The 26,073-nt window shown below is 50.4% G+C and overlaps 1 protein-coding gene across 2 annotated transcripts; it reads right to left on the bottom strand.

The window, feature by feature from the left end:
- Positions 1–1,800: 1,800 nt before the first annotated feature.
- Positions 1,801–15,144, bottom strand: Prelp (proline and arginine rich end leucine rich repeat protein). Of its 2 annotated transcripts, none has more exons than XM_046463574.2 (3): positions 14,996–15,144; positions 6,881–7,872; positions 1,801–4,382 (listed from the first exon to the last, which is right to left on the bottom strand). In XM_046463574.2, exons 2-3 carry the CDS (start codon positions 7,854–7,856, stop codon positions 4,207–4,209), a joined length of 1,152 nt encoding a protein of 383 aa, XP_046319530.1. In that variant the 5' UTR covers positions 7,857–7,872; positions 14,996–15,144; the 3' UTR covers positions 1,801–4,206. The 2 variants fall into 2 exon arrangements, with proteins under 2 accessions (XP_046319530.1, XP_046319522.1); XM_046463566.2 differs by having other exon boundaries at positions 14,986–15,143.
- Between the last annotated feature and the right edge of the window lie 10,929 nt (positions 15,145–26,073).

The following is a 26,073-nucleotide window of genomic DNA, read 5'->3' on the forward strand; positions in this document are numbered from 1 at the left end:
GGGTGGAGGGAGGTGGAGTCCTGCAGCCAGAAGGGATCCGGGGAAGCAGATGGCACATTTGGCAGACTGTGCTCCTCGGCTTTCCTCTCCATAGCCAGGCCAGAGGACCTCTGTCCCCAAGGTCGGTCTGGGAGCATCCCCCCTCCGGTCCCACACTTTATTCCAGCCAACGCTACTGCTCATTCATTCCCCCGCCACTTGCTTCCTCCCTCCCTCTCCACTCTCTCATGACACCCTCGCAGGTCGCGATGCCTCTGCCCTGCGATGGGTCCTCCTCCGAGCTCCCTCCAACCTCATTGCCAGCCTCGCGACCGCGCATGCGCCGGCTGCCTGACGCGCGCCCCCGCATCCTCCGCTGGGAGCCTCCTTCTGATGCAGGCTCCGGTCCTAGACTCTCTCCCAACTTCTGTTCTCGCTTTCGCAAGCTCGCGGTTACACACCGGTTCCCATGGATTTCAGGGAGTGGCCATGGACGTGTATGAGTGACCTGCGTGGGAAATGGCCCACCCGCGTGCTGTTGCAGACGGCTCAGCTCCGCGAGAGCCTGGCAAAGGGGGCGGGTGGTCGGGGGAGGCGTCCTAATCCTAATCTCTCATTAGCAGAGGCACAAGGCATGTTGATGGAACGGAGGTGGCAGGTGGTGTGGACAGAAGCCTGGCCAGATGACCTTGTTGCTGCCTATGTTCTGGGCAGGGAGAGTGGTGGGGGTGGAAAGTTCAAGAACCCTCCTGCTTTTTGGATAGCAAGGTATATTCCCTGCTGAGGACTGCTAGCCACATAACTCCAGGACAGGAACACAGTTCTTTCCTTCTCCTCAGAATCCCCCTCCCCCTTCCCCAGGGTGGACTCCTCTCCTCCTTGAGTTGGCCATTCCAGACATGTGCTTTTTCCTTTTCCCATTTGACAAAATTCGAGTGATCCCTAAGAGCCTGCTTAAATGACAGGAGCCTTTCCAGTTTCCCCTAAGCAGAGACAGGGGTCCTCTCCTCCCTGCTGTTTGTACACAGCATGACTTCTAACGCTTCAGACTGAAATCCAATTCGTGGAATTTCCCCCTTTACCAAGTTATGAATTCCTCAAGGGCATGGGGTCTGTATTGCTCAGCCTAAATTCTTAACTGGGAACCTGGCCTATAGTTGATGTCCCTGAACATTTGCCAAATGGACCTGAAGCAGGTGTTCAGCAGGCAGGATGGGAAGCAGGAGGGCATATTTGGCAGTTTTCTCCTACAGAAGGTGGTATGAACTGGGATTCTAGTAAGTCACTTTTGGAGCCAAGTTCCTTCCAAAGAGGAGCCAGGGGCACCCCCTGCTTGCCTTTCAGGAACTTCTGCATGGCCTACAGACCCCCATTTCAAATGATGTGGCCCTTTATTCTCTGCCCTCAAAATGGCTTTTCCATTGTTCCTGTGCACATTACATTTCCCCAGTTCATCCCTAAGCTTGGCCAGGAAAGTTGACTGTTTTGTCTTTCCACCTGTGCCTCAAAACTGAGCCTGGGGAGACCTTGACAATTTAGTGTCTGTGGGTCAAAAGAACCTGGGGGTTTGGATTCAGATGTGGCTGTTTGATTTCTAGTCTAACATTAAGAATAATTTCTCTTGAGGGCTATGAGTTTTGAGGAAATTCTCTGAGAAAAAGCTTTGAGATGACTGTCCCAGCAGATTCTTAAGAATAATATCTTTCCTCCACCCATCTTCTCAGTAAGAGGTGTGGAGGTGGGGGGTGGTGTCAGGGGATAGGGATACAGATGACTTTAAGGTATTATCTTGACCTGTTCACAGTCTCAATTTCAAGCAAGTTGTTTTTCATATTACTTTATTTCCTCTGCTGTAAAGCGTGTTGAAATGTGAAACTTGTTCCACAAAGTTAACATGGTCTTCAAGAGAGAGTAGCTATATGTGCAGAGTACACATACACACCTACGTACACACCTGTTTATGTAGATGCCAACAGCACTGAGGCAATGAACTTGGGTAAAGAGAAGGGGCTTTCTAAACTGAAAGGCAACCTGCCCATTGTGTGTGCTTGGCCGGGGTGGGGGTAACCTATGATGCCAATTGAATGCTCCCCCTGTGGTGTACAGCTGCAGAGAGCAACACAGGGAGCAGACAGATTCTAGATGGGGCAATGGAATGATGATGATGGTGTGGCCACTAAAAGGTTTGCAGGACTAGGCTCCCCCTGGGGAGTCACAGGAGCTGTGCTCCCCTAAGGGCCTCACCAAAGGGGCTGAGGTCGCAGGGTGTGAACAGGTCCGAAGGGGGCTTATCCAGGCCATAGCACCAGGTTGCTTACAGCCATAATAATATGTTGACTTTAAGCAGGAGCCTTGGAGAAACCAGCTGCAGCCAGAAGAGGAAGCTGAATGGAGCAGGGAAAAGAGTCGGGGGTGGGATGGACCTAGAAGGTGCAAAAAAGAAGTGAATGAGAGTATAATAGAAATGCCTTAATGTTTGGGACTCGGCTTAATCCAACTTCTTGAAACCTTTGGAGCTTTTCTCATCCTGGCTTGAGGGTGGGCCCTGTGTTACCTGTTTCCAGAACATCCACCTCTCCATACTCCCCACCAGCATACACACTCAGGACTACAGAGGGTCAGAGCCCCTGGAGTAAATTAGGGGGGAAGAGGTAGGTGAGGAAGCCCAGGTGCCACTTGGAGACCTGCTGAGCTGCTCACCTGGGCCAGGTAAGGAGAAAAGAGAATCCTTTGGGGAGGGACAATCATATAGGGAATAAATTACTGCAAAGAAAGGGGTAATAGGTAAGACTTGTCCTGCATTAGGGTGTGCTGGAGAGTGCAGAGATGAAGACTTGGCACATGAGAACTGGGACCTCAAAGGAGCATCTTATCCCCACCTGTGTTTATGGATGTGGGAGCTGAGAGCAAATGGATCTGTCAGGATCCAGGTCAAACTGTATTCTCATCTGGGCTCTCCAAGGTTTCCCATTTATGCTCATTCACTGTTAGTAAAGATGCAGACCTCTGCACCTTTGTGCCCTTTGGGCTCTAGAGGAGAGAGGCACCATGCACGTCACCCGTGGCTCTTCCAAGCTGGAATCCTATACCAGCTTCTTAACCTTGGAACATCACCCCACCGAGAGGGTGAGGAGTCTGGAGCCAGCTGTGACCTTCAGCAGCCACCAGGTGTCACTGATGTGTCTGTCTTAGAAATGGGGGCCAAATTCCAATGTGGCAGAGGCTTCTGGGAGATTTCCAGATGCTCCGCCCCTTCTTCCTTGTTCCTCAAGAACCGCCTGCTTGGGGGTGGAAGTGACTGGGCTGATCACACTAACACAGAACAGATGGCGGGGTGGGGCGGTGTCTCTTGACCTTCCACTGTGAACACTGTGTTCCCCAGGGCCTCAGGACTTGTGTTAAAGTTGGGTCAGGGGGGCTGCAGGGCCCATCTATACTGACATGGGCCCAGCCTCAGACCCTGATCCCCAGCCCCCTCCCTCTAGCTGAATCCCAGTTCTTTGAGCCACTGTTCCTATCTGAGGCCCAGCAGGAGGGTGTATGCTGGGTTTGCCTGGAGAAGGAGGAGGGACTTCAGACTATCCCTGTGCAGAGACAGCCAGATGCAGGCCCTTAGGGAACCCTAACCCTCCGGCCCATCTTGGTCATTCCCTCACACTTCCTTCCTGGATAATGTGGATGGCAGAGAGCAGTGCAGTGTCCCTGAACAGGGAGGTGGAACAGCAGTTTTGGAAGGAGGGATCCTTGGTTGAGGAGACCTGGATTTCTCAGCCTCTTTGGGGCAGCGTTGCCCAAGATGGAGAAATCTCCAGCAGGACTCTCCGAAGCTCACCTCTGGGCTTCCCCAAATCATCTCTGTGTCTCATTTGGCCAGGACCAAGGTCAGATGTCAATCCATGGCCCAGCCTGAGCCAGGAGTGATGGGTGGAAGAGGGAAGAGGGTATGTGAAGTCCTTAGGCATACATCTGTGTTTCTGGAGTAGAGGGAGATCACAGGAGGCCAGCCGTTTGGGTGTGTGTGTGCAGGGGGTGCCTTTGAACTGGGTGGGACCAAATCAAGCCCTGGGAAGTCTTGCTTCAGAGCTGCAGCAGAACCTACGGCATCTCCCATCCTCAGAAAGGGGAGAGGTAAGAGGCGGGGCTGGGAGCAAGAGAGGGCGACAGAGAAAAATGATGGGCACAGGCGCCTTCAAGTGCGGTCGGAGGAGGTCCAGCCCAGGGCAAGGTCTAGATGACCACGGACTGCAGGAGGCGGAAGCACATCATGAGGTCCAGTGGGATGGGTGGCTTCAGGAAGTTCCCATCCAGCCGCAGGTAGCGCAGGTGTGGCACGTTCTCCAGGTCTGAGGAGAAGTCGTGGAAGGCCACCAGGTCATGGGGACAGATCTGCGTCCCATTGATTTCTATGGAGAAAGAAGGGGAGACGTCAACAGCAGGGTGCGTGGGAGGCAAAGAGAAGGAAGGACTCTAGAATTCTCTCTGGAACTAGCTGACCTTGGGAATGGGTGACCATAGATGGGTGGCCCTAACCTCCAGGCTGTTTACTCATTTGCAAAATGACTGAAGTTGGAAATGATCAATAATTGTTATTGAAGTCACTCTGGAGAGTTGGATGTTATGATATCCGACCCATAGCATCCTGGGGTGTTAAATTGGAAGGGGTCCTTGGAGACCCCCATGATCAGGTTTATGCTGTAGAAAGAGGACTCTAGCTAAGTGTGGAGAAGGAACAGAGGGAGGGAAGATCGGAAGCCACGGGGATGTGAGAATTACTCTGGAGAATTACGCCTGTGGGGTGGGTGTGGAGTGTGAGGATGGATGGAAGATGGTTATGTCGACAGAAGTAGGGATGACAGGAAGAGGAAGAGATCTGGGGAGGTGATGAGCCCACTGATTCTCAAGTGTCCATGGCCAGAGATTCCATTTTCTCCTTTGCCTCTTGTGAGACAGATGAGGCATGTCATCTTCTAAATAAGATTCTTTTTTCTCCCTAAGCCTGGCCTTGCTTGTCCTCTGTGGAGACTAAAGAGGGAAGAGAGGGAGGAGTCATTGTTGTCTTCTCTTCCTCTCCTGTTTTTTCTCTTTCATGGTTGAGGTAATGGAAGGACCCTGACCCAGGTGGATTTTCCCATAGGGCTTTATTATTTTGTGCCTTATTATTCTGACACTTGTTCCTCATTGTGTGAAATGTTGAGGGTGGTGCCTGCCCTGTACATCAACGAGGGAATGTTTATGATGTCATTTTGCAAAATGTACAGGTGGCAGCAATATGATAATTGTTGAAAACATAATCGTGCCAGGCATGGTGACACATGCCTGTAATCCCAGTGTCTTGGGAGGGAGGCTGGTGCAGGAGGATTTTGAGTTCAAAGCCAGCCTCAGGATCAAGGCCCTAAGCAACTCATCAAGATCCTGTCTCTAAATAAAATATAAAAAAGGGCTGGGAATGTGGCTCCGTGGTTAAGTGCCTCTGGGTTGAATCCCTGGTACCAAAAAAGAAAGAAAAGAAAACATAATCATCATGCTGACCCAGGTCCCACTGTGCCCATCCTATTCTGTTAGTGATGTGGAAGTCAGGCTGGGTGGGGGTGAGCGCTTGCAGTGGAGGGCATGATTTTTCTGACTTCAACCTCAGCAGTCTGAGATACTTCTCTGCAACATGTTTTTCCACAGTCTGGAACTGTCACCATCTATTAATTGAAGTGTCCTTTCTGTCTATATTCTCAACCTATTCATCTTTCTGGGGTTAATGTGTTCCACTTTAATTGCTATCTGCAGGGTAAAATTAGACTGTTTTTCTATTTTCCTGAATTTGTTTCTTGCAAGATAAACAAACACACACCTTCTTCACTTCTTGTAATTATCCCAGATACATGAACAGGCCTGTTGTGTCCATTTGTTCCAAGATCACAGAAACTTAAATTCTCTCTTTTTGGATTAGAAACCAAAGATCCTCCCATATTGTTCTAGGTTTCCCTTTCTTTTTCCTTGATTCTCTTCACCCTTCATTCCTTATATGAAGGGAGCCAGATACTCTTTCATTTCTGAAGCTTCTGCTCAGATCTGACATTCTGATTAAAGCAAAGTTGAGACTCTCCATTTCCTGCTCTATGCTGCAATAAACTGAGGACCCTGTAATATAGCTTAGCCCAACTTTCTCTCTCCAATGTGCAACTAAACATTGCAACCTTCCAGACAGATTCAGAAAGCACCAGCATACAGGCATTTTTTTTCCCCTAGCTGCCACATTTTTACCAGTTGTATATGCTGAAAAAATAGCTGCCTCTCTGGATACCTTTCACAGACTCTTCAAAACTGAGGTCCAACTTTGAGAAGAAGCTTTCTCCCACAGTGCTGGCTTCTGCAGCATACAAGCCCAGGACATTTCAGGGTGAGCATTCAATATTTCTATTCTGTTTTTAGGAGAATGTCCAGGAGTATATTCTATGTCTACCCTATTAATAGATCCAGATGCCAAAGAAACTGGTACTGATGAGAACAGATGGAGAAAGAAAACCTATTACCCTCCAAACATGGCATTTTGTAACTTCATCCATATTTAACTATTAAGTCCTCCTATCAACCTTGTGCTACAAGGTATTGTTTTCATTCTCTTTTTATAGATGAGAAAACTTCCTGGAAGGGTCAACTAACTTTTCAAGGTCACATACATACAGCAAGTGGTGAGGCCAAGATTTGCAGTCCAGAGATCAAGTGGATGCTTTTCCAGTGCTAAGGATCAAACCCAAAGCCTCCTGATGCTAGGCAAGCACTTACCACCCAGCCACATCCTTCCCAGAGGATGCTTTTGGTATTGCCCACTCTGAGGCTCCTGAGAAAGGGTGTAGAGCCCCACCCTCCCTGGCCCTGGCCCCTGCAGCCCTGACCCCACCCCACTCACTCTCTATGCTGTTGTTGTTGAGGTACAGGTGCTCCAGCTTGTTGTTGATGGCCGGCACATTGCTAATCTTGTTGTGGGACAGGTGTAGCACGAGCAGGTTGGAGATGTTGAAGGAGTTCTTGGGGAGTCCCCTATCCGACAGCCTGTTGTAGTTCAGCCGGATGAAGGCGAGGTTGGGGAAGCCCTTGAAGTATCCATTAGGGATGGTCTCGATCTTGTTGCTGTCCAGGTAGAGCTGGTGAATGGCCGAGGGGACCTTGGGTGGCATCTTTCTCAGGATGTTGTGGGCCAGGTTGAGCTGCATGAGGCTCTTGAGGCCCTGGAAGGTGTCGGGCTTGAAGACGCCGTCGCTCAGCCTGTTGTGCTGCAGATCCAGGAGCAGCAGGTTCTCCAGCTTGCTGAAGACGCCCGGGGGGATCCTGGAGATGTGGTTCTGGCTGAGCCTCAGCTGCTCCAGGTTCCTGGGCAGGGCCGAGGGCACCTCTTCCAGCTGGTTCTTCTCCATGTAGAGGAACACCAGGCTGGGCAGTTTCTCCAGCACCCTCTGGTCTACCTTGCGAATCCGGTTGTTGTCCAGGTTGATCCACCTCAGGCCCGTGGCGTTCTTGAAGGACTCCACAGGGAGCTCAGAGATGAAGTTGTTCTGGAGATAGAGGTAATGGATGCGGGGCGGGATGACAGGGACCTTGCGCAGGTTGCGGCTGTCACAGTAGAGGGCCGATGGGAAATCAGGGGGGCAGTAGCATTCCCGGGGACAGTCAGGGAAGACAGATGGAGGGCCCGGAGGCAGTGGGGGAGGCAGGTCTGTGGGCTCTGCTGGCTCATGGGGCTGGGGAAAGCTTGGAGTGGGCCTGGGCCGGGGCTGGGGCCGGGGCCTGGGCCGGCTCCCGGGTCTTGGTCGTCTTGTTGACTGGCCTTGGGCCCCTGAGGCCAAGATGAGGAGAAGTGGGAGGAGCCAGCAGAGGGATGACCTCATGATCCAGGTGATTCACCTGCAGAGGGGAGACCCAGGGGTTCATTAGTTTGCAGGGCTGCAGGGGTAGATGCCTTGACTCTATGGCCAGAGCCAGGCAGGACTGGCTCCTGGGGAGATGGTACAGAGCTAGGGGACTGTAGAGCAGGTGAGGATAAAGAAGGCTCCAGGTTCTGGATTTCCCACATAGTAGCAATGAACCTGCTCTGGGGAGGATGGTCCATCCTGGGAGAAAGCCCACTGAACTGGGTCAGGAGTTGGAGAAAGCCCTTGACCCTCTGGTCCTGCATCTCTCCATTTGTGGCATGAAAAGATCATTCCTGCCTTTATAAGAGGCATGTTAGGATGTATAAGCCTTGAGTCCTGGGGTATTACATCTGGAAGAGTCCTTAGAGATCCCATCACAGTGTTTTTCAAACTGTGCCTCCATTTCCACAGGGTCCCTTGGGTTGGGGAACTGAGGAGGTGGCCCTGGGTACTCTCAGCCCATTCTTGTACCAACTTAGATTTTAAAAATCTGTTGTATACATTGAGGTTTAGCCAAAACATTCATTTGAGAAAAGAAAAGAAAAAATTTCATTACCAAAAATGGTTTGACCCCACCAAGAACCCACTGTTTACAGAAAAGTGAGTCTGGAGGGAAAAAGTGGCTTGCTAAGGCCAGGAAGTCATTTCACAGACAACTGAGTACAAAAATCGAAATCTTCCGCCTTCCAGAGCAGAGCTCATGGGAAGAAGGAAAGTGCTCAGACACCCTGCATCCACCCATGCTCACCCGTGCTCTGGCCTCCCCTCTCCTCGCCCACTGCACTTGGCTCAGAGAATGCTGGTCTTTGCCAGCATAAGCCATGCCAGGAATTTCTCTCCAGATGTGGAGGCTTCTGGGAAAATAAATAGGAAAGGAATAGAAAGATATAGGGGAAAAGCACTTTTTCCTTTGACATGGTATTTCTGCTCTCCATATCCTTTGGAGTTGGTAATATTGAGGTAAGCTATCAAGAGGAACTTCCTTTTGTCTTCAGTAATATTGGAATAGGAAGCTTAAGGATCTTTTGGATTTGCCTTTCCATTGGCCTTGATGACACCTCAGATAGGGCCACGTGGTTGGAGATGAATGAACCTAGAGAAATATCAATCAACCCAGGGCCACGGTGGCGAGTGGCAGTTCCCACAGGCTTCCTCCCCTGGCCTGGGCTGGGAAGGGTCCAGGAAGAGGGTGCCCTGTACCTTCCCTTTCTAAGACTATCAACCCTACTCTATCCCTGCTGGTCTCCAGCCAAAGTCCCCTTCCCACATAGTTGCAAATGGATTTTTTTGTACTTTCTGCTCAATTGTGATGGTCCACCCCCTGTCCCAGGCCCTGGGGATGCAGGCTTCTTGGGGTTCACAGCTTTCACTCACACGTGCACACACACCCTAGAACCCAGCTGCACACTCTTACACACCTACATGCATGGTCCTCTCCCCATTCCACACATAGAAGCAGACTCACACTCACATGTGCCCTGTGTGCATGCATGTGTGGGAAGGAAGCGGGGAGGGAGGCTGGCTTCTCCAAGGGGGTCTCAGGCCATTTTTCCCTGGACCTCTCTATCCCCAGGGGCCTTGCAGTAAGGTTCCTGGCCTCACCTGCTGTGGAGGTGTGACAGTCTGGCGACCCACTGAAAGGACTGAAAAGACAAGACGTTCATTGTAGAACCTTAAACTTGAGCCTCATTGCTGGACTCCAGATCACTTATATTTGTTGAATTATGAATTAACACTTTATAAAGCCTATAATTTTCTGGAAAATAGCACACAATCATTTTACATATAAATTAAGGGGGCAGTTTAAACACTAATATTCTAAACATAAACATTTTTAAAAGCCCAACTTATGGACCTTCCCCCCCCCCCTTTGTGAATTTCTTTGTATTTTAATCACCCAGAAGTCTGGAAATACGCCAGAAGTAAATCTCTCCTGCTGTGAGAATGAATACTGGCTCCAAGGCCAAGTCTAGAGGCGGCTGAGGTTCCTTATTCCCCTTCATTGCCTTTGTCACCAAAGCACATGTGAGGTGCCCTTAAAGCAAGCAATGCTTGCAGAGCTTCCAGAAACTTCCTGCTCTGTTATCTGGGAGTGACTTGGGAGCTGGCCTCTGCGGGGGTGGGTTCTCAGTGTCACAGAGCCTGGATGGCCATTGTCAGGGTGACATGAATGGGAAGGTCAGTTCCAGTTCTGCCCTGCAGGGCCACCACATCCCCATCTCCAGTGCCAGACCCTTGGAGAACCATCTTATCCTCCCACTAGTCCCTTTGACCCTTTTGCATTCCAGTCCTCAAGGGCTAGCCAAATTCCTCCCAGAACCTACAAGAGGCTCCCTAGGAAATGCACCCTGGGGCGTGGGGCATGGGGCAAATTTCCACAGAAGCTTGGAGCCCCAGGCTGAATCAGAGCCACTCCACAGCCTGAGCACACAAGGAAATAGTGCTAGTTTCTAAGCCCTTTTTCAGGGGCCTGCTCCGCCCTGCAGAGCTTGGCTGGCAGCACAGCAGATCTCTGGCCCACGCTCAGTGATATCCTAAGTCTCTAAAACCAGACCCAAGATCCTGGAGGTACCCAGACTTCAAGGAGAGTCACAGTCCCTCCCATAGAGCCCCAAACCTACCCCTCTCCACTCCTGCCTTCTGTCCAATATCAAGCTCCCTCAGGGTGGAGTATGCATGTGTGTTTAAAATTTCTTATGCTTTTGCAAGCACACCTCCCCACCCCACCCCCCCTTTCTGCTAGTCAATGACCACTTGTTAGACACCTACAACGACGTGATTCATGCAGCCCGGTCTCCAGCACCGGCTCTCACAAAGGTGCTGCTTCATGGAGGGGAAGAGCAGTTGCTTTGGCCAACCCTAAATTCACTCTCTACATTTAGGTACATTTCCTAAGAGAGTTTAAAATTCAAATGTCAGTTCCAACTATATAAATCTGAACTTGAACCCTAGCTCTGACTCTCTTCCCCGGGCACCAGCCAGCTCATCTGTGTGAGGATTTAAATGAGATCATGCATTCGAAGGCACGCAATTGAGGTCAAAATCTCTACAAATGGCAGGACTTATTGATTTATCTATTTATTTATCTACAAAAGAGTGGGTTCTCTAGGGAGTTCATTGATCTTTAAAGTGAGCTATTCCTCTTTCCTATCTATCACATTTATTTAAGGTTAGAATCCAGGACTGGTACAGTGTTTCAGCTTTGAACAAGGCTGGGCTGAGGCCCAGAGGGCTTGTCAAGTCCTTAGGAGCTGGTTTAAGGATAGTTGGCTTTGTGTGGAGAGGTCAGGGTCGTCTGCCAGGGCTGGGCAGGGTTAGCATCAGTTTTATTCATACTATGAACTGACATTCTTACAACAAATTATCTGGCTAAGTAGTCGTCTTTAAGTGTCCTCGTGGCTTAGCACAGACAGATACCCTGTCTCCGAACCAGGCCTATGGACACTCCCTAGACCCCATTTTTGGTGCTGGGGATGGAACCCAGTGCCTCACCCACGCTAAGCATGCACTCTACCACTGAGCTACACACTTAGTCCCATCTCTTCTTCCTCTTCTTTCTCTTTTAAACCCAGACTTTTGGAAGCCATTCTGTTCTCTATATCTCTTCCTGTAGCCCAGAGGGCAATTGGAAGCAGGGACAATCAGGCATCTCTGTCCGCTCATTCGCTCATTCGTAGAGGAATGAGACAGGTGCACCCAGTCAGCCTGGAGCTCTTTCCAATCCCCATTAGGACTGGTGTGGTCCTGTTCTGAGCCTCAATTGCCTCATCTGTAAAATGGGGATAACAAAACCTTCTCTCTGTCTACATTCCTCATGCATTTGTCAGAAGGGAATGTGATAAGCAACTTTTAAATGTGCTACCGATCAAAGAGTGCTAAAAATAAATATAATACTATTATGGAGAGACCATCTGTCTCCCCAGTGTCTACCACAAGGCAAAGTGTAAACAGAATGAAGTTTTATGGCCTCCGGCAACGAGTCCAGAAGAGCAAATTTTCCCTTCTGGGAAACCAGAGTGGAAGAAACCAGAGTGAGAAGAGTGAGAAGACTTTTCTCCTCTGACAGCCTGCTGCCCACCATGGCCTCCTCTCTGCTCCCTCCCTGGGTTTCTTTTTCTTGGTGTAGTACTGAGGATCAAGTACTGAGGATCCGCTAACCCGTATATGCTGGGCAAGCACTCTACCTCTGAGCTATGGCCCCAGTCCTTTGATGTTGAAACAGGGTCTCACCAAGTTGCCCAGCCTGGCTTCAAATTTATAATCCTGCCTCAGCCTGGTGAGTAGCTAGGATTCCAGGTATGCACCACCAGGCCTGGCTCCACCCCAGCATCTCCAGCATCTCCAGCTGCTTAAGAAGGACAAGAAGAATCTGTTTGCCAGGAATGGTGGCGCACGCCTGTGATCTCAGCGGCTCAGGAGGCTGAGGCAGGAGGATCGCGAGTTCAGAGCCAGCCTCAGCAAAGGTGAGGCACTAAGCAACTCAGTGAGACCCTGTCTAGGAATAAAATACAAAATAGGGCTGGAGATATGGCTCAGTGTTCGAGTGCCCTGAGTTCAACCCCCAGTACCAACAAAGAAGAAGAAGAAGAAGAAGAAGAAGAAGAAGAAGAAGAGGAGGAGGAGGAGGAGGAGGAGGAGGAATCATCATCTGTCTGATGGCTCCAGTAATTATAGATTTGGATCTCAACCAGATCTGTAGTTGTTTTCCCTGGGCATACTAATACCTTTCTTTTCCCCCCAATGCTGGTGATCAAATCCAGGACCTCGTACATGCTAGGTAGGCACTTTACCCCTAGCCAACCACTTTTTGGATTATTTTGAAAGTTAAGTGAGTTAATGTGGCAAAGTAAGTGCTCAGTGAATGCCAAGGGATTATTGATAATATTTCAAGGTAAGGGGCCTTTTCTCCTTCAGCCTCATTCAAGGGCAGCCCCACTCACTGCTCAAAAGCAGGGGTCTTTCTTGCAGTGTAGATATTGCCTCTTCCATGCAGAGCAACTTCTTTGTGACTCTGAAGACTCCACTTAGGACTCGGAATCAATGAGTTTGGAGAGACCCTAAAAGCCCCCTGGCCACCTGGGAAAAGCTAACTCTGTCCCTCTGGTTCACTAACCTCGCCCCACACTTTCTGCAGCTGGTAAAAGGGTAGCAAAGGTGGAGTCTCCTTCCTCTGCTGCCTGGGGGACAGTCTTTCATACCTGGTTTTTTGTTTTACCCCTCTGGCTTTGAGATGCTTCTCTCTTGTGTTCAATAAACAGGGCTACCCTCCAGAGAAATGAAGAGGGAGCAAAGAACTTCACAGTAGGCCCAACCTCTGAGACAGCCCATCAGAACCGAAAGCTGTCATGAAGAGGAGAGGGAGTCTAGAAGGGTTGGAGCTCAGCCAGCATCATGTTCAGCAGATAAGAAGAAACAGGAGCTCTTTGAAGCTGTACTGAGGGAACTATGTTTCTGAAATGATCCTTTGTGATAGAGATGCTTGGGCTTGCAAGCAGGATGGAGAGGGCCACTCACCGGGGACAGTCCTATTCCCTCCAGTGCTCACTCTGACTCTCCAGATAAGGGAGGGCCTGTTGGGACACTTGGAGCTCCTTTTCCAGGCAACCACACAGCCTTCTGCTCAGAGAACACTGGAGAAGTCCTGGGTTCATACATGGCAGAAGGTCTCCCTCAGGCCCCACCTCAGTTTATCAAGCCCTGGCCAACCATTGGGACCCTGGATGTATTTTTTTTTTTTTTTTTTTTTTTACCCTGGATGTATTTTAAAAAGCATGGATTCCTGGTTTGCATTCAGCCTGCCTGGAATGAGGGTCCACACACTGTGTTTTTAGCAAGCTGTCCTCACAGCCACTGTCCCCACCACCCCTGGTGGTCTGGAGATGAGCTGTGCCTGGGAATCCTGCCAGCCCACACCTTGTCAGTGAGTTTGGGGGATGGGGAGGGGTCCCCAGTTTTCCCCTCCCTGATATCTTAAGGAATAACTGTCTTCTTTTCCCTCTACCACAAGATCCCCTTTCTAACCTCAAGGGTTGTGTTAATTTTGAAATGGCTTTAAGGAGAGATTTTTTTTTTCCTACAAAGGAGAAAAAAACAAAACAAAACAAAACAAAACAAAACAACAACCAAAAAAACAACTGCCCTAGATTTGGGGATCAGGACCTCTAAGACTTGCAGGCTGGATGTGGTGGTGGCACATGCCTATAATCCCAGTGGCTCAGGAGGCTGAGGCAGGAGGATTACGAGTTCAAAACCAGCCTCAGCAACTTAGCAAGGCCCTGAGCAACTTAGCAAGACCCTGTGTCTAAATTTAAAAAAATAAAATAAAACAAGCCAGGGATGTGGCTCAGTGGTTAAGTGCCCCTGGCTTCAGTCCCTGGTACCAAAAAAAAAAAAAAAAAAAAAAAGACTTGCAGGCAGGGTTGCTTTCTTTTCTTTCTTTCTTTCCAAAAGCCAAGTGGTTTGGACCAGGAAGACAGAAATTCGGACTGCTGAGCAGATCTGCTTGGAAGGCTACATCTTTCTCCCTCCTACCCAATTAAGCTCAAAAGAACGGAGAGAGTCTTCCAGCTCCTGTCTCACTCGTCCCCTCTGCCCGGCCTAGACTCAGGACACATGATTTTCTTTTGGCTCTGCCATCTCCGTGGGAAGACACACTTTCTCTTTGCTCTTACAGCTGGAGAGGTGTGTGAGAGGGTGAGAGACTAGATGCAGAGAGAGTGTGTGTGTCTTTGACAAAGTGTGACAATACATGAAAGGTGCAGAGAGATGGGCTTAGTGTCCAGTTTCTATGGCAACACCTGCTCTGTTGGAATTCTGTGTGCGACGTAGCTCTCTGGGCTACAGCAAACATCTGTAGCAAGAAAGTTTCCCTTTAGCAGCAGCGAATATGCGGGTACAGGAGGATGGAGAGGAGAAGAGGAAGAGGGCGGGGGAGGAAAGGAGGAAGACTGCATTTGAGCTCTTTGGGGAGGAGGGGGGGGGAAGGAAGCAGGGACACACTGGGAAAACAGAGGCTTGATCAGTAAACTGGATGGGAAGGGCAGGGGGTAACTGGCTGGAAAAAGGAGACTTCAGATCTCCTGGGCCTCTCCCAGCCCGGGCTTACCTGCACACACCTGCTGTCCTCAGCTCTGGGTCAGGCGGTCCTCCTCTTCCTCCCCACCCTTCAGTGGAGCTGTGGCAGCAGAGAGCCAGCTAGAAGTTCTGATCTCCAGTGGTGGTGCGTGCTGACTTTTCTTCCACCAGATCCTACTAGGGTGGGGAGGTTAGGTTAGGGGGAGGGAGGGGCAGATTGCAGGGAGGGAGAGGAGGGAGGGAGGAGAGGAGAGAGGGAGGGAGCTTGGGAAAGGAGGAATGACAACAATAAAGTCTTTATTTGGCAGCCAAAACTCCAAAGACTTCGTCCACACACCATGCCCACTAACGGACTCGCTTTTAATAATGTTTCCTTCTGCTGCTGCTGCTGCTGCTGGAGAGGACTATTTGGCCCCTGTTTGGAAAACAAGCTAAATTAACAGGGGAACAGGCATGGGAATCAAGCCTCCGTAGGCCAGGCCAGTCCAGCACGGGCCTGTTGAATTCCTCCTTACAAGTGCCTTGCTTTGATGCTGGTCTCTCCCTGGTGTTAGATTCCCAGCCCAGTGAGGGGGCTGGGATGCTTCTTCTGATCAGGGACTGTCCTTCCCCAAAGCATCTTCTCCAGGAGATTGTTAACAGAGTGGAGTCTTACCGTGCAGTGAGCTGGCACAGGAGATCACTTTGGTTTGGCTGGCCTAAGGACCAGAAAGGCAAAAGTTGGGCCTGAGTCACACACAGCAAAGTTAAAACTAAATTCAGATCTGATGGAAGACCCAAGGTCACTGTTCCTAGTTCATGTGGACAATGCTGGAATCTTCTTTCAGTGTCTCTATCACATTCAAGTGAGATTTGGGTGCTGTGTGGTCATCCCATAAAGTGACTGGGAAATCCAAATTTCCCCAGTGACTGTCAATATCCCAGAAGATCCATTCAAGTATCACCAATGCCTTTAACAACACTGTTCAGTTAAAACTCTCAGCACACTTGCAGTCAAAGTAGTAACCCCAGGAAACTTCCTGCCATCCCCATTGACTATTTAGAACCCCAGTGAAATTCACTTCTGTCTCCATGGGCCCCTGGAAAGCTGCAGAGCCCAATGACAGGGACTCCCCCCCACCCATCCCTCAAAAAGAACATAAAAGTTAAAGTCAAAGCCAAGCACAATGACACATACCTGCACTCCTAGCTACTCTGGAGACTGGGGCAAGAGAATCACTTGAACCCAGGAGTTTGAGACCAGCCTAGGCAATATAGTGAGTCTCAGGAAAAAATAGAATATCAATAAATAAATTTGGGTCGTCCCTGGGCTCTGCCACTTACAAGCTATGATCTTGGACAAGTTGCCTGATCACGAGGAGCCTCCGTTTCCTCCTGTATAATATGGGTATGTCTCTACCTCCGAGGGTTGGGAAGATCAAATGACACCATAAATGTGGAGCATTTTGTAAACCAGGACATTTGTAAACATTTGTCAAAGACATTAGGGTTTAGAAAGGGGTTATAGTGAATGGCAGTCGGCCTGAGAAGGGAAGAAGGAAAATTCCAACCCACACCTTCTCTCCCCACCCGCTTCCTCCCCAGATCCTGTGCCCTCCAGATCCTGCTAGTGAGGCCCTGCGGGAGCTCGGCTGGTGCCTCTCCAGATTCCCATCAGCACTGGGCCACTTGTGCCTTTCATGTTTCCCCCAGATGGGGCACAGCCTGCTCTGTAGACTGAGAGCATCAGACCCCGGCTCACAGAGACCTAGATGAGCAGAGTACGGTGAGGTGCAGGGAAGAAACTGGGTTCCAGGGGAAGGACAGCTGTGAGGAGTGTGGGCAGAGGCAGGTGTTATCACTGCATCCACCCAAATCCCCAGAGCCTGTGCTCCTGGGCAGGTGACAACCCACTTCCCAGCCCTTCCCAAGCAGGAGCGTCTCCTTCCCACTCTCTCATTTCCCTGTCCAAGCTATGCAGACAGAATTGCCCCAAAGATGGGGGACAGCCAGTGGGACACTCAGGAAGGCCTAGAGTACAGTTCTGATTGGTGACCTGTGGATATGATATGACTCAAGGACCTAATAGAATTTTGATAGCACATTGATTAAAATTCATATTATGGAAAATTTAAAACATACATACACCTACATGGAAGAATATTAATTAATGACCTCATTACCTATACCCAGTTTCAACAACTACCGAATCACACTCGTTCTTGTTTCTTCTACCCCCTGCCCCCCACATACACCCACAAACTATTGGTACACTTTGAACCATTAATTTTTTTTTTTTTGGTACTGGGGATTGAATCCAGGGTGCTCAACCACTAAGCCACATCCCCAGTCTTTTTTTTTATATTTTACTTTGACACAGGGTCTTGTAGTATGCTTAGGGCCTCGCTAGGTTGCTGAGGGTGGTTTTGAACTCACAGTCCTCCTGTCTCAGCTTCCTGAGCAGCCGGGATTACAGGCGTGTGCCGCTATGCCCAGCTGAAACATTGATTTTTTTTGTAATTGGGTTTGAATGCCTTTAGGCAGGGCAAGCGCTTCTCTGTCCCACACACTGACCCTCTCTGCTCTCTTATCCTGGAGTCCAGGGCCACTCCATGACTTAACTTCCTGTCCTTGAAGACATCTGAGTTCACAGCCCCTGGTAGAAGCTGAGAAATGGGAGTTGGGACAAATCAGGGAACACTGGAAGGGAGGGAATATCAGGTCATCTTAACCAACCTGCCTTCATCCCTTCGATAGAGGCTAAAACAGCCTCTAGAGGGGCCAGGTTCTTGAGAGCAGCATTATATCTTACATGTCGGGAGACCTCAGAGATGCTCCTGTCCCTCTCCGACTTTAATTCATCATTCACAAAACACAAGGTTGTACTAAGTGACCTCAGGTTCTCTTCTAACAGTATTGTGAAGAGTCTGAGGTTTGGAGTCAGGACACCTGGGTTAAAATGTCAGCAGTGCTGCTCTCTAGCTACCTGGCAAGTGGGTCATACAACATGTCTGAGACTCATGTTCCTCGTCTGTACTTTGAAGGCAGTAACCCTGCCCAATCTCCCTCCCAGCCTCTACCAGGGTAAGGTGAGGATCACTGGAAGCCAGGTGGTTCCTCCCTAAAAAGCCTCCCCTCTCTCCTAGAGTCTAGGCAACACACAGAGGTGTGGCTTCACCTTGGAAAGGTTTTGTTCAGTTTTTGCCGTCGAGGGGATGGAACCCAGGGCCTCCCGCCTGCTAGTCAAGTGCTCTATCACTGAGTTACACTCCCAGCACTTTTATTTTGAGACAGGCTCTCTCTAAGTTGCCCAGGTTGGCTTCCAACTTGCCATCCTCCTTCCCAGGTGGCTGGATTATTGGCATGTGCCACACCACAGCACCTGGCTCCAGGGAGGTATTTCTTTCTTCCTAGTGTGGTCAGAGGACACCCAGGGACATAGCTGTGAATTCTGGGCAAACAGCGGGAAGTGCAGGTATCTAGGTTGCTGCAGCATTGACCTAGGAGAGGGCTGGGACAGCAGATTTAGGGACAGAATGCAGGGCCAGAAAATGCAGAAGACCAGGCAGGAGAGGGATGTCCACTGTGGTGGATTTGAGCTGCATTTCCAGTCTGGACTGAAAGCCATCTGGGGGCTTGTGGTTTTTTGACCCTCCTGATTAGCGCTGCTTTGGTCCTCAGCAGTGAGTGCTTGCGACCAGAGAAGGGGCAGATTGTGTGGTACCCTTTGCCTACACACGCAGAAAGGAGCTGCTTCAGGCTCTGACCTCCCCAGTGCTGGGAAAGGCAGTGTGGGCCTGAGGAGTCTGGGCCCAGTGGTCATCAGGCCCCACAGAGGCTGGCCCTGGACAGACCCTCACCCCTCACCAGCTGAGGCTCCCAGCTGTGGGAGGCCTGTGGTTGTCCTTCCCGCTCTCCAGCCTGGGGGGCCTGGGTTGCCTGGGGTGAGTGGGCTCCTGGTGGCCCGAGATGGTGTCCGGTTCACTGTGGCAGAGCCACAGTACCCACCAAGGGCTTGGCACACTCTGGGCACTCAGTAGGGGTCTGTTTCATTGAACTGAAAAGGGTTGAACAAGGAGATTCTCTGTTACTTTCTTTTAAAAACAAAGTTATTATTTTTTGAATAGGTAGTAATTTTCTTGAGTCAAAATTCAGAAGGTTTGGGTAGAAGTTTACACACAGACAAATCTTCTCTGGCCTGTTGCCTCATTACCTAATTTCCTCCAGGAGGTTATCAGGGAACCAGTGTCTTGTATCCTGGCAGATGTGTCTAAAGCAGATGTAAGCAACAAATAAGTAACCAGATACTTTATTTTTATCTTGTGTATTTTAAAGATCTCCCTACATTGGGTCATAGGTTCTTTCTCTCTCTCTCTGTTCCCTGCCCTTGCTCCTCCCCCACCCCCCATGTATATGATCATTCCCTCTTGATGGACATTTAGGTTCCTGATTTTTAAGGCCAACAGTGCTGAACTTAGAGTCTCCCAAACCTAGTTCAGGTCCTGGCTGTGCCTCCTTTCCATACTAACTAGGTGACCTTGGGTCATTTGCATTTGCCAGGTATTCATTATAGTGCATCAACTCAGCAGCACAAGAAGTACATTTAGTTTTCTCCTCTAATTTCTGGATCTGAGTGCTCCTTTCATGAGAAAGTGGAAAACTCCATCTCAGTCTTTCTCGGTCCCCTTCACCCCTCCCCTGGGCCTGTGCAGCAGCTTGAGGCAGGTTTATCGGGTGCCAGGGCCCAGTGCGGTGTGGCGGGATCTCTGGGAAGGGCATGCATGTGGCCCTGGGCTAACCATACTGCTGAACACACCCTTGATCCTGTGAGGCTTCTGGCTGGCACTTTCTCACTGCATGTAGGGGACAGAAGCCTCCTGCAGGGCTGTCATTTCTCTCTGGGGGCAGGTTGGCTGCCGGGCATCTGCCAGGAGGCAGGCCACTGGTCCCATCCTTGAGGCCCCACAGAAACCCCTCGTTCTCTCCCGTCCTCCACTTCTTCTGGCGGCGGGCGGGGGAAGAAGTTTCCTTGTCCCCCTGACCTCTGGCCAAGACACTGTGTCAATGCTGAGAAACCCCCGGGGCTTAGGCTTATGGAAAATGAGGTCAAAGTCGTTTGTAGGCTGCTTCCTTTTCCTGCCTCACCACAGACCTGGGGGAGGGGAGGGCGAAGTCAGGGAAGGAAGAAGTGAGGCTTATTTGTCCACCACGCCATGAGCACAGTTGTACTGAAGGACCCCTGTTTCCCTTTCTGCTCATGGTCCATGATCCTGTCTAGGGCTCCTTACCTTGTGGGCAGGCTGGACAGTCCTACAGAGAGAGGCTGGGCTGGTCACCTGGTGAAAATGACCACGTCATTCCAAAAACCTTATCACCACGTGCACAGGCAATAAGAGCCCTGGCTCTGCCACCAGGCCCTGTGTCTGAACAACAGTCTGGAGCATGCCCAGTAAGCATTGCTCATGTGGTCCCCGAGGCCTTAAGAAGCCAGGCTCAGGCTTTAAGAAGCCAGGCTCATGGTGAGCAATGATGGCACTTTACCCTCCCAAGTCAGGTTCTTCTAGGTTCTGGGATGTTTCAGTCACATCATCTTCAAACTCTAGTCTAGCTTAATTTTCTTTCTTTCTTTTTCTTTTTTTTTTTTTTGTGGTACCGGGGAGCACTTTACCACTGAGCTACCTCCTCAGCCCTTTTGAAATTTTTATTTGGAGACAGAGTTTTGCTAAATTGCCCAGGCTGGTCTAGAACCTCAGCCTCCTAAGTTGCTGGGGTTATGGGCATGCACCACTGCACTGTAACTTAATTTTATGTTGTAAAAAAAAAAAATCATAAGTTGCAGAAAGTCATAAGCACCTAGATTAAATATCCAGGTTCCAGGTGTCATTCTAAATAAGCCCCCACTGCCACAGTGACCAGTTATGGACATGTGTGGTCATTCATGTCTTCTGTCACATGGTCAAGTAGGGCAGGAGCAAAGCAGCCCTGCCACAGTGGCTCAGGGGTCTCTACATCCACAGGTCCCCTGAGCAGCATCTTTAAATCACAGTAATGATATTGGCAAAACCTCCTGAAAGTCCCCGTATATCCAGCACCTTCTCAACCCTCTGCACGAGCCACGGTCCTCACACCTTTCTGTGAGCAAGGACTGCTGTGGTACTCTCAGTACAGGTGAGAAACAGTGGCACAGATGGTTCAGGTCCATAGGTTCAAGGTCACACATCTAGTACAAGATCTGAACCTGGACCACCCACACCCATGCTCTTGTTTGTGAGTATCCATGCTTCTGTGATGGCTGAAACACAAATTCTTTAAATAATTTCTTTTTTTTAATATTTATTTTTTAGTTTTAGGTGGACACAATATCTTTATATTTACTTTAACATGGTGCTGAGGATCAAACCCAGGGCCTCATGCATGGCTATGTGAGCGCTCTACCACTGAGCCACAACCCCAGCCCCTAAATAATTTCTAAATACCTAACTTTACATCTATCATTAGGTATTTTCTATTCTTGCAAGTCCAGCTATCGGCACAAACTTTTTTTTGGAGGGGAAGCGGGGTATCAGGGATTGAACTCAGGGGCACTCAACCACTGAGCCCCATCCCCAGTCCTATTTTGTATTTTATTTAGAGACAGGGTCTCACTGAGTTGCTTAATGCCTCACTTTTACTGAGGCTGGCTTTGAAGTCATGATCCTCCTGCTTCAGCCTCCCCAGCCGCTGGGATTATGGGTGTGTACCACCACACCCGTCAATTTTTTTTTTTATTTTTAAAAAATAAAACTGGGGGTCCTCTCAACTCTTCTTCATCATAGTCATTCTGCCTCATGTAATCCCCAAGTTCCTTCAGGTCTACTTTCTCCTTGGCTTTCTAAGCTGCCCCTTTCTCTCCTTCAGGGCACTATTTCCCTCCAGATCCTGTAGCATCCTGACAGGCCTCCCTGCCTCTCATCTCCCCGACTGCCCCACCACCACCCTCTTCCTAAAGATGAAGCTGACCAGGTTCTGTTTCTGTGGCTTTCTGTTCCAAGGGCTTGAGTTTGGGGCCCTAGTATATTCTGGATTCAATTGAAGGCTCTTAAAAGTGCCCGAGGCCCCACCCCTATCCATGCAAATTCAAGTACACCTGTGTTTCCACCCCCCCATCACTGCTACAGCTGGAACCCCAGGCCTTGTGCATGGTGGGCAAATACCCTACACCCCACATCTGTGTTTTTAAAGGCTGGTCATTGTGAGTGGTCCTGATCTACCCCCTTGGTGAGGATTACGGGCCTACAGAGAGCAGTCCAAGCTGCACCCTCTGACCCCTTCCCAGGCCCATTTCTCAAACTCTAGACTCCAACACGTGACTGTCTCACAGTGACCAGAGCCCTCCAAGCCATTTCACCTCTCCATATCTTTGCTCATTGTCTAAAAAACCCTTCTTGGCCTATGTTACATCTTCTAGAATGTTCTCCCTGAGGGCACTGTATTCTCCAAGCCCTGGGTAGTTAATGACCCTTTGGTCCATGCGCTCCTGCGGTCCCTTAGTGGATGGCCGTCCCCGGACCTATGCCTGTTCTCTGCCCCCTCTACTAGCTCTCGAAGGCCTATACCACACCTGGATTCCACTGGGGGATGCGGGACCACCCCAGTCTGACACACAGTGGGTACTGAGAAGCCTGCGCTCTGCTCAGCAGCAACCTGGCATCAAGCCCACAAACTCTGGAAGTTTCTGCTCTGGTGTGTTTGTCTGAGTCATTGCAAAATTCTCCCTTTTTTGCAGTCTTCTCATTTTCTAATCTATTTTTCATGACCCAGCAAGAGTATTATTTCAAAACACAAACCTGATCATGTAATCCCTGTGCTTAAAATTCTGCAATACCTCTCAGTTGTTTATGGGATGAAATTCAAATGCCTTGGCCCCTGACACAAGTATGTCCCAACGTTCCTGTCATTCTCTCTTCCTTCCACAGTTCCGGTGGCACTGAGAACTAGAATCAAGGGATTACGATTCCCTGGCTTTTCTGTCTTTAGGCCTTGGCCCAATCCGGGTTCCATGTTCTTCTTCCTCTTATTCTCCATTTGGAGAACTCCCATCCACCCTGAAAAACCCAATTCAAATGTTACCTCCTGTGAAAAGCTGTCCCTGGTTCCCACATGCAGTGAGCTTGCCCTCACCCGTGCCCCTCTGGCCACAGCTCCATTACTGCACTTAACAATGCCGGTATGGTTTATTTCCATGTCTGTCTCCTTTGCATGATCAGAGGGTCCCCACAGCACAAATCCAGCTCCCAGCAAATAGATACTAATGGTCGGAAGAGCTAACACTTGCCGAGTTCTCCCTACATGCCAGGCATGACCTTTATGGTACAGTAGCTTGTCTAATCCTCTGACAACCCAGGAGCAGGCACTATTATCATGATCCCCATTTTGTAGATGAGGAAACCAAAACACAGGGTATTATACATCAGTAAGTGTCGAGGTATACAGAAAGCATCAAAGCTAGGATTCAAACCCAGCAGCCTCGCTCCAGAATCTATGCTGTCTATGTTCTACTAATAAACTTGCAGAATGAATGGGATCCCGCAGGCTCTGAGCTAGTGCATGCGTGCGTGCGTATGTGTGTGTGTGTGTGTGTGTGTGTTTAATAAAACAAGCTATGACTCCATCTCTGCCCACGCTATCCCTGGTGTCAAGCTGGGTTGAAAGTCTGCTCTCCTGAGGCCTGGTCTGTGGCTTTTACTGAAATAACAGAACTGTCATCTTGTCTGGCAGGTGTCACCCACCCTCGCCCACTCCTCTCAATATTCCCATACGCCTCAGCCTCCTTCCTTTGTATTTCTCCTTTCTTTGGCTTGGCTTGCCCAGTCTGGAAAAATGAGTGGTTGGCCTGCAGCTCGGGGAGCCGTGCCTGGGCTCCCTCTTGGCCTCCGTGGGCCCCTCCTCCTGACCCCCTATGCGCTGCCCTGGCCTTGTTCAGGGCCAAATCACAAAAGGCCGCAGGGGCTCAGCCCACGTGGCTGCCCACCCTGGCTTCCTTCTGAATCTGTGAGTCTCCCAACCTGCTCGGCCCAAAGGCCTCAGCCAGAGGCAAAGACAAGAACCAAGAACATGTTTGAGATCAGGCTGTTTGCTCCCTCTCGGCTCTGAATCGCTACTGCAGGATGTCACCAGCAACACGACACTGGAAAAAGCATGAACTCCCATCCATGGCCTAGGGCTCTGTCACTTCCTGGCGCTGGTGACAGGGGACACCAAGCAGAGGCAGAGGGAGAAGCCACAGCCACTGTGTCGCTGGCATGCCTGTCCCCTGCTTAGGCTTGGGTCTCCGGAGAGTGGAGGCCCCACTTGAACCTGGAACTTGTCAGAGCACTCCTACTCCAGCAGATCCCTCTGTCCCCACACTTGTCCCTTGCTCGGGGTTGTGCCTGGACTCCTAGGTCCACTCCTCACATGGTGTGGCTCTGCCTTTAGATGGGTGGCTCCTGGGTGCTCAGAAGTGGCTGATCTGTGTCCCCTACAGATGGGGCTTTTCCTAAGAGCAGCGAGAAAAAGGCTTCTCCCAGCTGAGGCGGGGGGGGGGGGGGAGAGGAGCAATGCCTGCCTTCATCTTCCTCCTCCCCCTCAGTGCCCAGGGAGGACAGAAGGGGCCTTGAGGGCCACTAGAAGTGCCCCATGGCACCAGTGGGGTGGCTTCCCACCTCTTCTCCAAGAGCCGACCCACCATCTACATGGGAGATACAGACCCTTACTGGGCAATTAAAGGGCCCAGGCCTGTGACACCTGGCTCTGAAGGTACCTGGTAAAGGATAAATGCTGTTAATGGCTGTGGCTCATGAAATCGTGTTGTGGAGGGATCCAGAGCATTGTTATGAAGTGTCCTTGCCAAGAGACACTGTGTTTCCTTGTAGTGTTTACACTGGCCTTGGCGTTCGTAGACAGAGAATTTAGCCAGGACAGGTCTGGCCTGTGGGCTGGGGAAGTAATTTGCCGGGCACACATGCTGCCCCTTGGAGCCGGTCACCTCTCTGTAGTGATCTAATGCGGCCACCCCAGCCAGGTCTCAGAAGACTGTTCTGGGCACCCTCTTTTCAGGGCTACTCTGAGGTGGGAATAGGGGCTGTGCAGCAAGACCAGACCCTCTACACCATGGCATCCCCATGGGCTGCCCCCATGTGGTCCCTGGAAGCTGCCCCTGGCTAATATCAGGGCCACAGGCCTGGCTGTCCCATCCCACGAGGCGTTCAGGGCCTTCGAGTTGGAAAGAGTGATGTGAGCTGAGCACCACAGCGTCCCATCTTGGCCCACCCCAGGTGTGGGGAATTTTCAGGCCTCACTGAGCCAAGCCACAGAATGAAGGCAAAAAGGCAAAACATGTTTTGGAAGGTGGCTGGCAGCCTGGACTGTCTGCTCCACGGGCCAGGGCGCAATGAAAGGCTGTGGAGCTAGCAAAGTGGCGTGGGGCGTCAGGGGAAGCAGCCTAGGATGGGGTGGAGTCTGCTTTATAGAGACCCTCAGGAAGGAAGGCTCTCTCCCTACCACCCACCAATATTATCAGCCTGGCACTTTGAGATGAGAAGATGTTATTGGGAAGTTTTTCCTTCCGTCTACCTTGCTTCTCTCATACTGGAATCCAGGCCTCTTCCTTTCATTAATTTTTTTCTTTTTAGTATTGGGGAATGAACTTGGGGTCTTGCACATGCTCAGCAAGCTCTCCACCACTGAGCTGCAGCCCTTTTGATTTTGTTTTGAGGCCGAGTCTCTCTGAGTTGCCCCGAACTTGTGGTCCTTCCTGTGAGGCAGACACCAGAGGCCTCGAACTTGTGAGGGAGAGGAGGCAGGCAGAGGAGCCCTCCCTGGTCTTAAGTGGACTTAGGTTTAAAGAGCGCTTTGGGATCTTGGGAGACAGGCGCTGGGTCAAAGGCGGGGTGTTGTCAGGGGCCATTATGTCACTGGCATTACTCATCTGTGAGCTCCTCCTGAATGCAGTAGCTCTCTGGGCAGGCAGCCACCCTCCCTCCTGTTTGTTCTGGAGAGAGGAAAAGTGAGGGGAGGTGGGAAGGCATGAGAGGGGTGATCAGAAGAAGAAGGGCAAGAGCTGGGGACAGAAGGGGAGCCAGCTCTCTCCACAGCGGGCTGTGATGACCTCCGTTGTCTG

Source organism: Marmota monax, unplaced genomic scaffold, assembly GCF_021218885.2.
Source record: "Marmota monax isolate L192 unplaced genomic scaffold, Marmota_monax_Labrador192_F-V1.1 WCK01_AAM20220418_F8-fsc00099, whole genome shotgun sequence".
NCBI lineage: Eukaryota > Metazoa > Chordata > Mammalia > Rodentia > Sciuridae > Marmota > Marmota monax.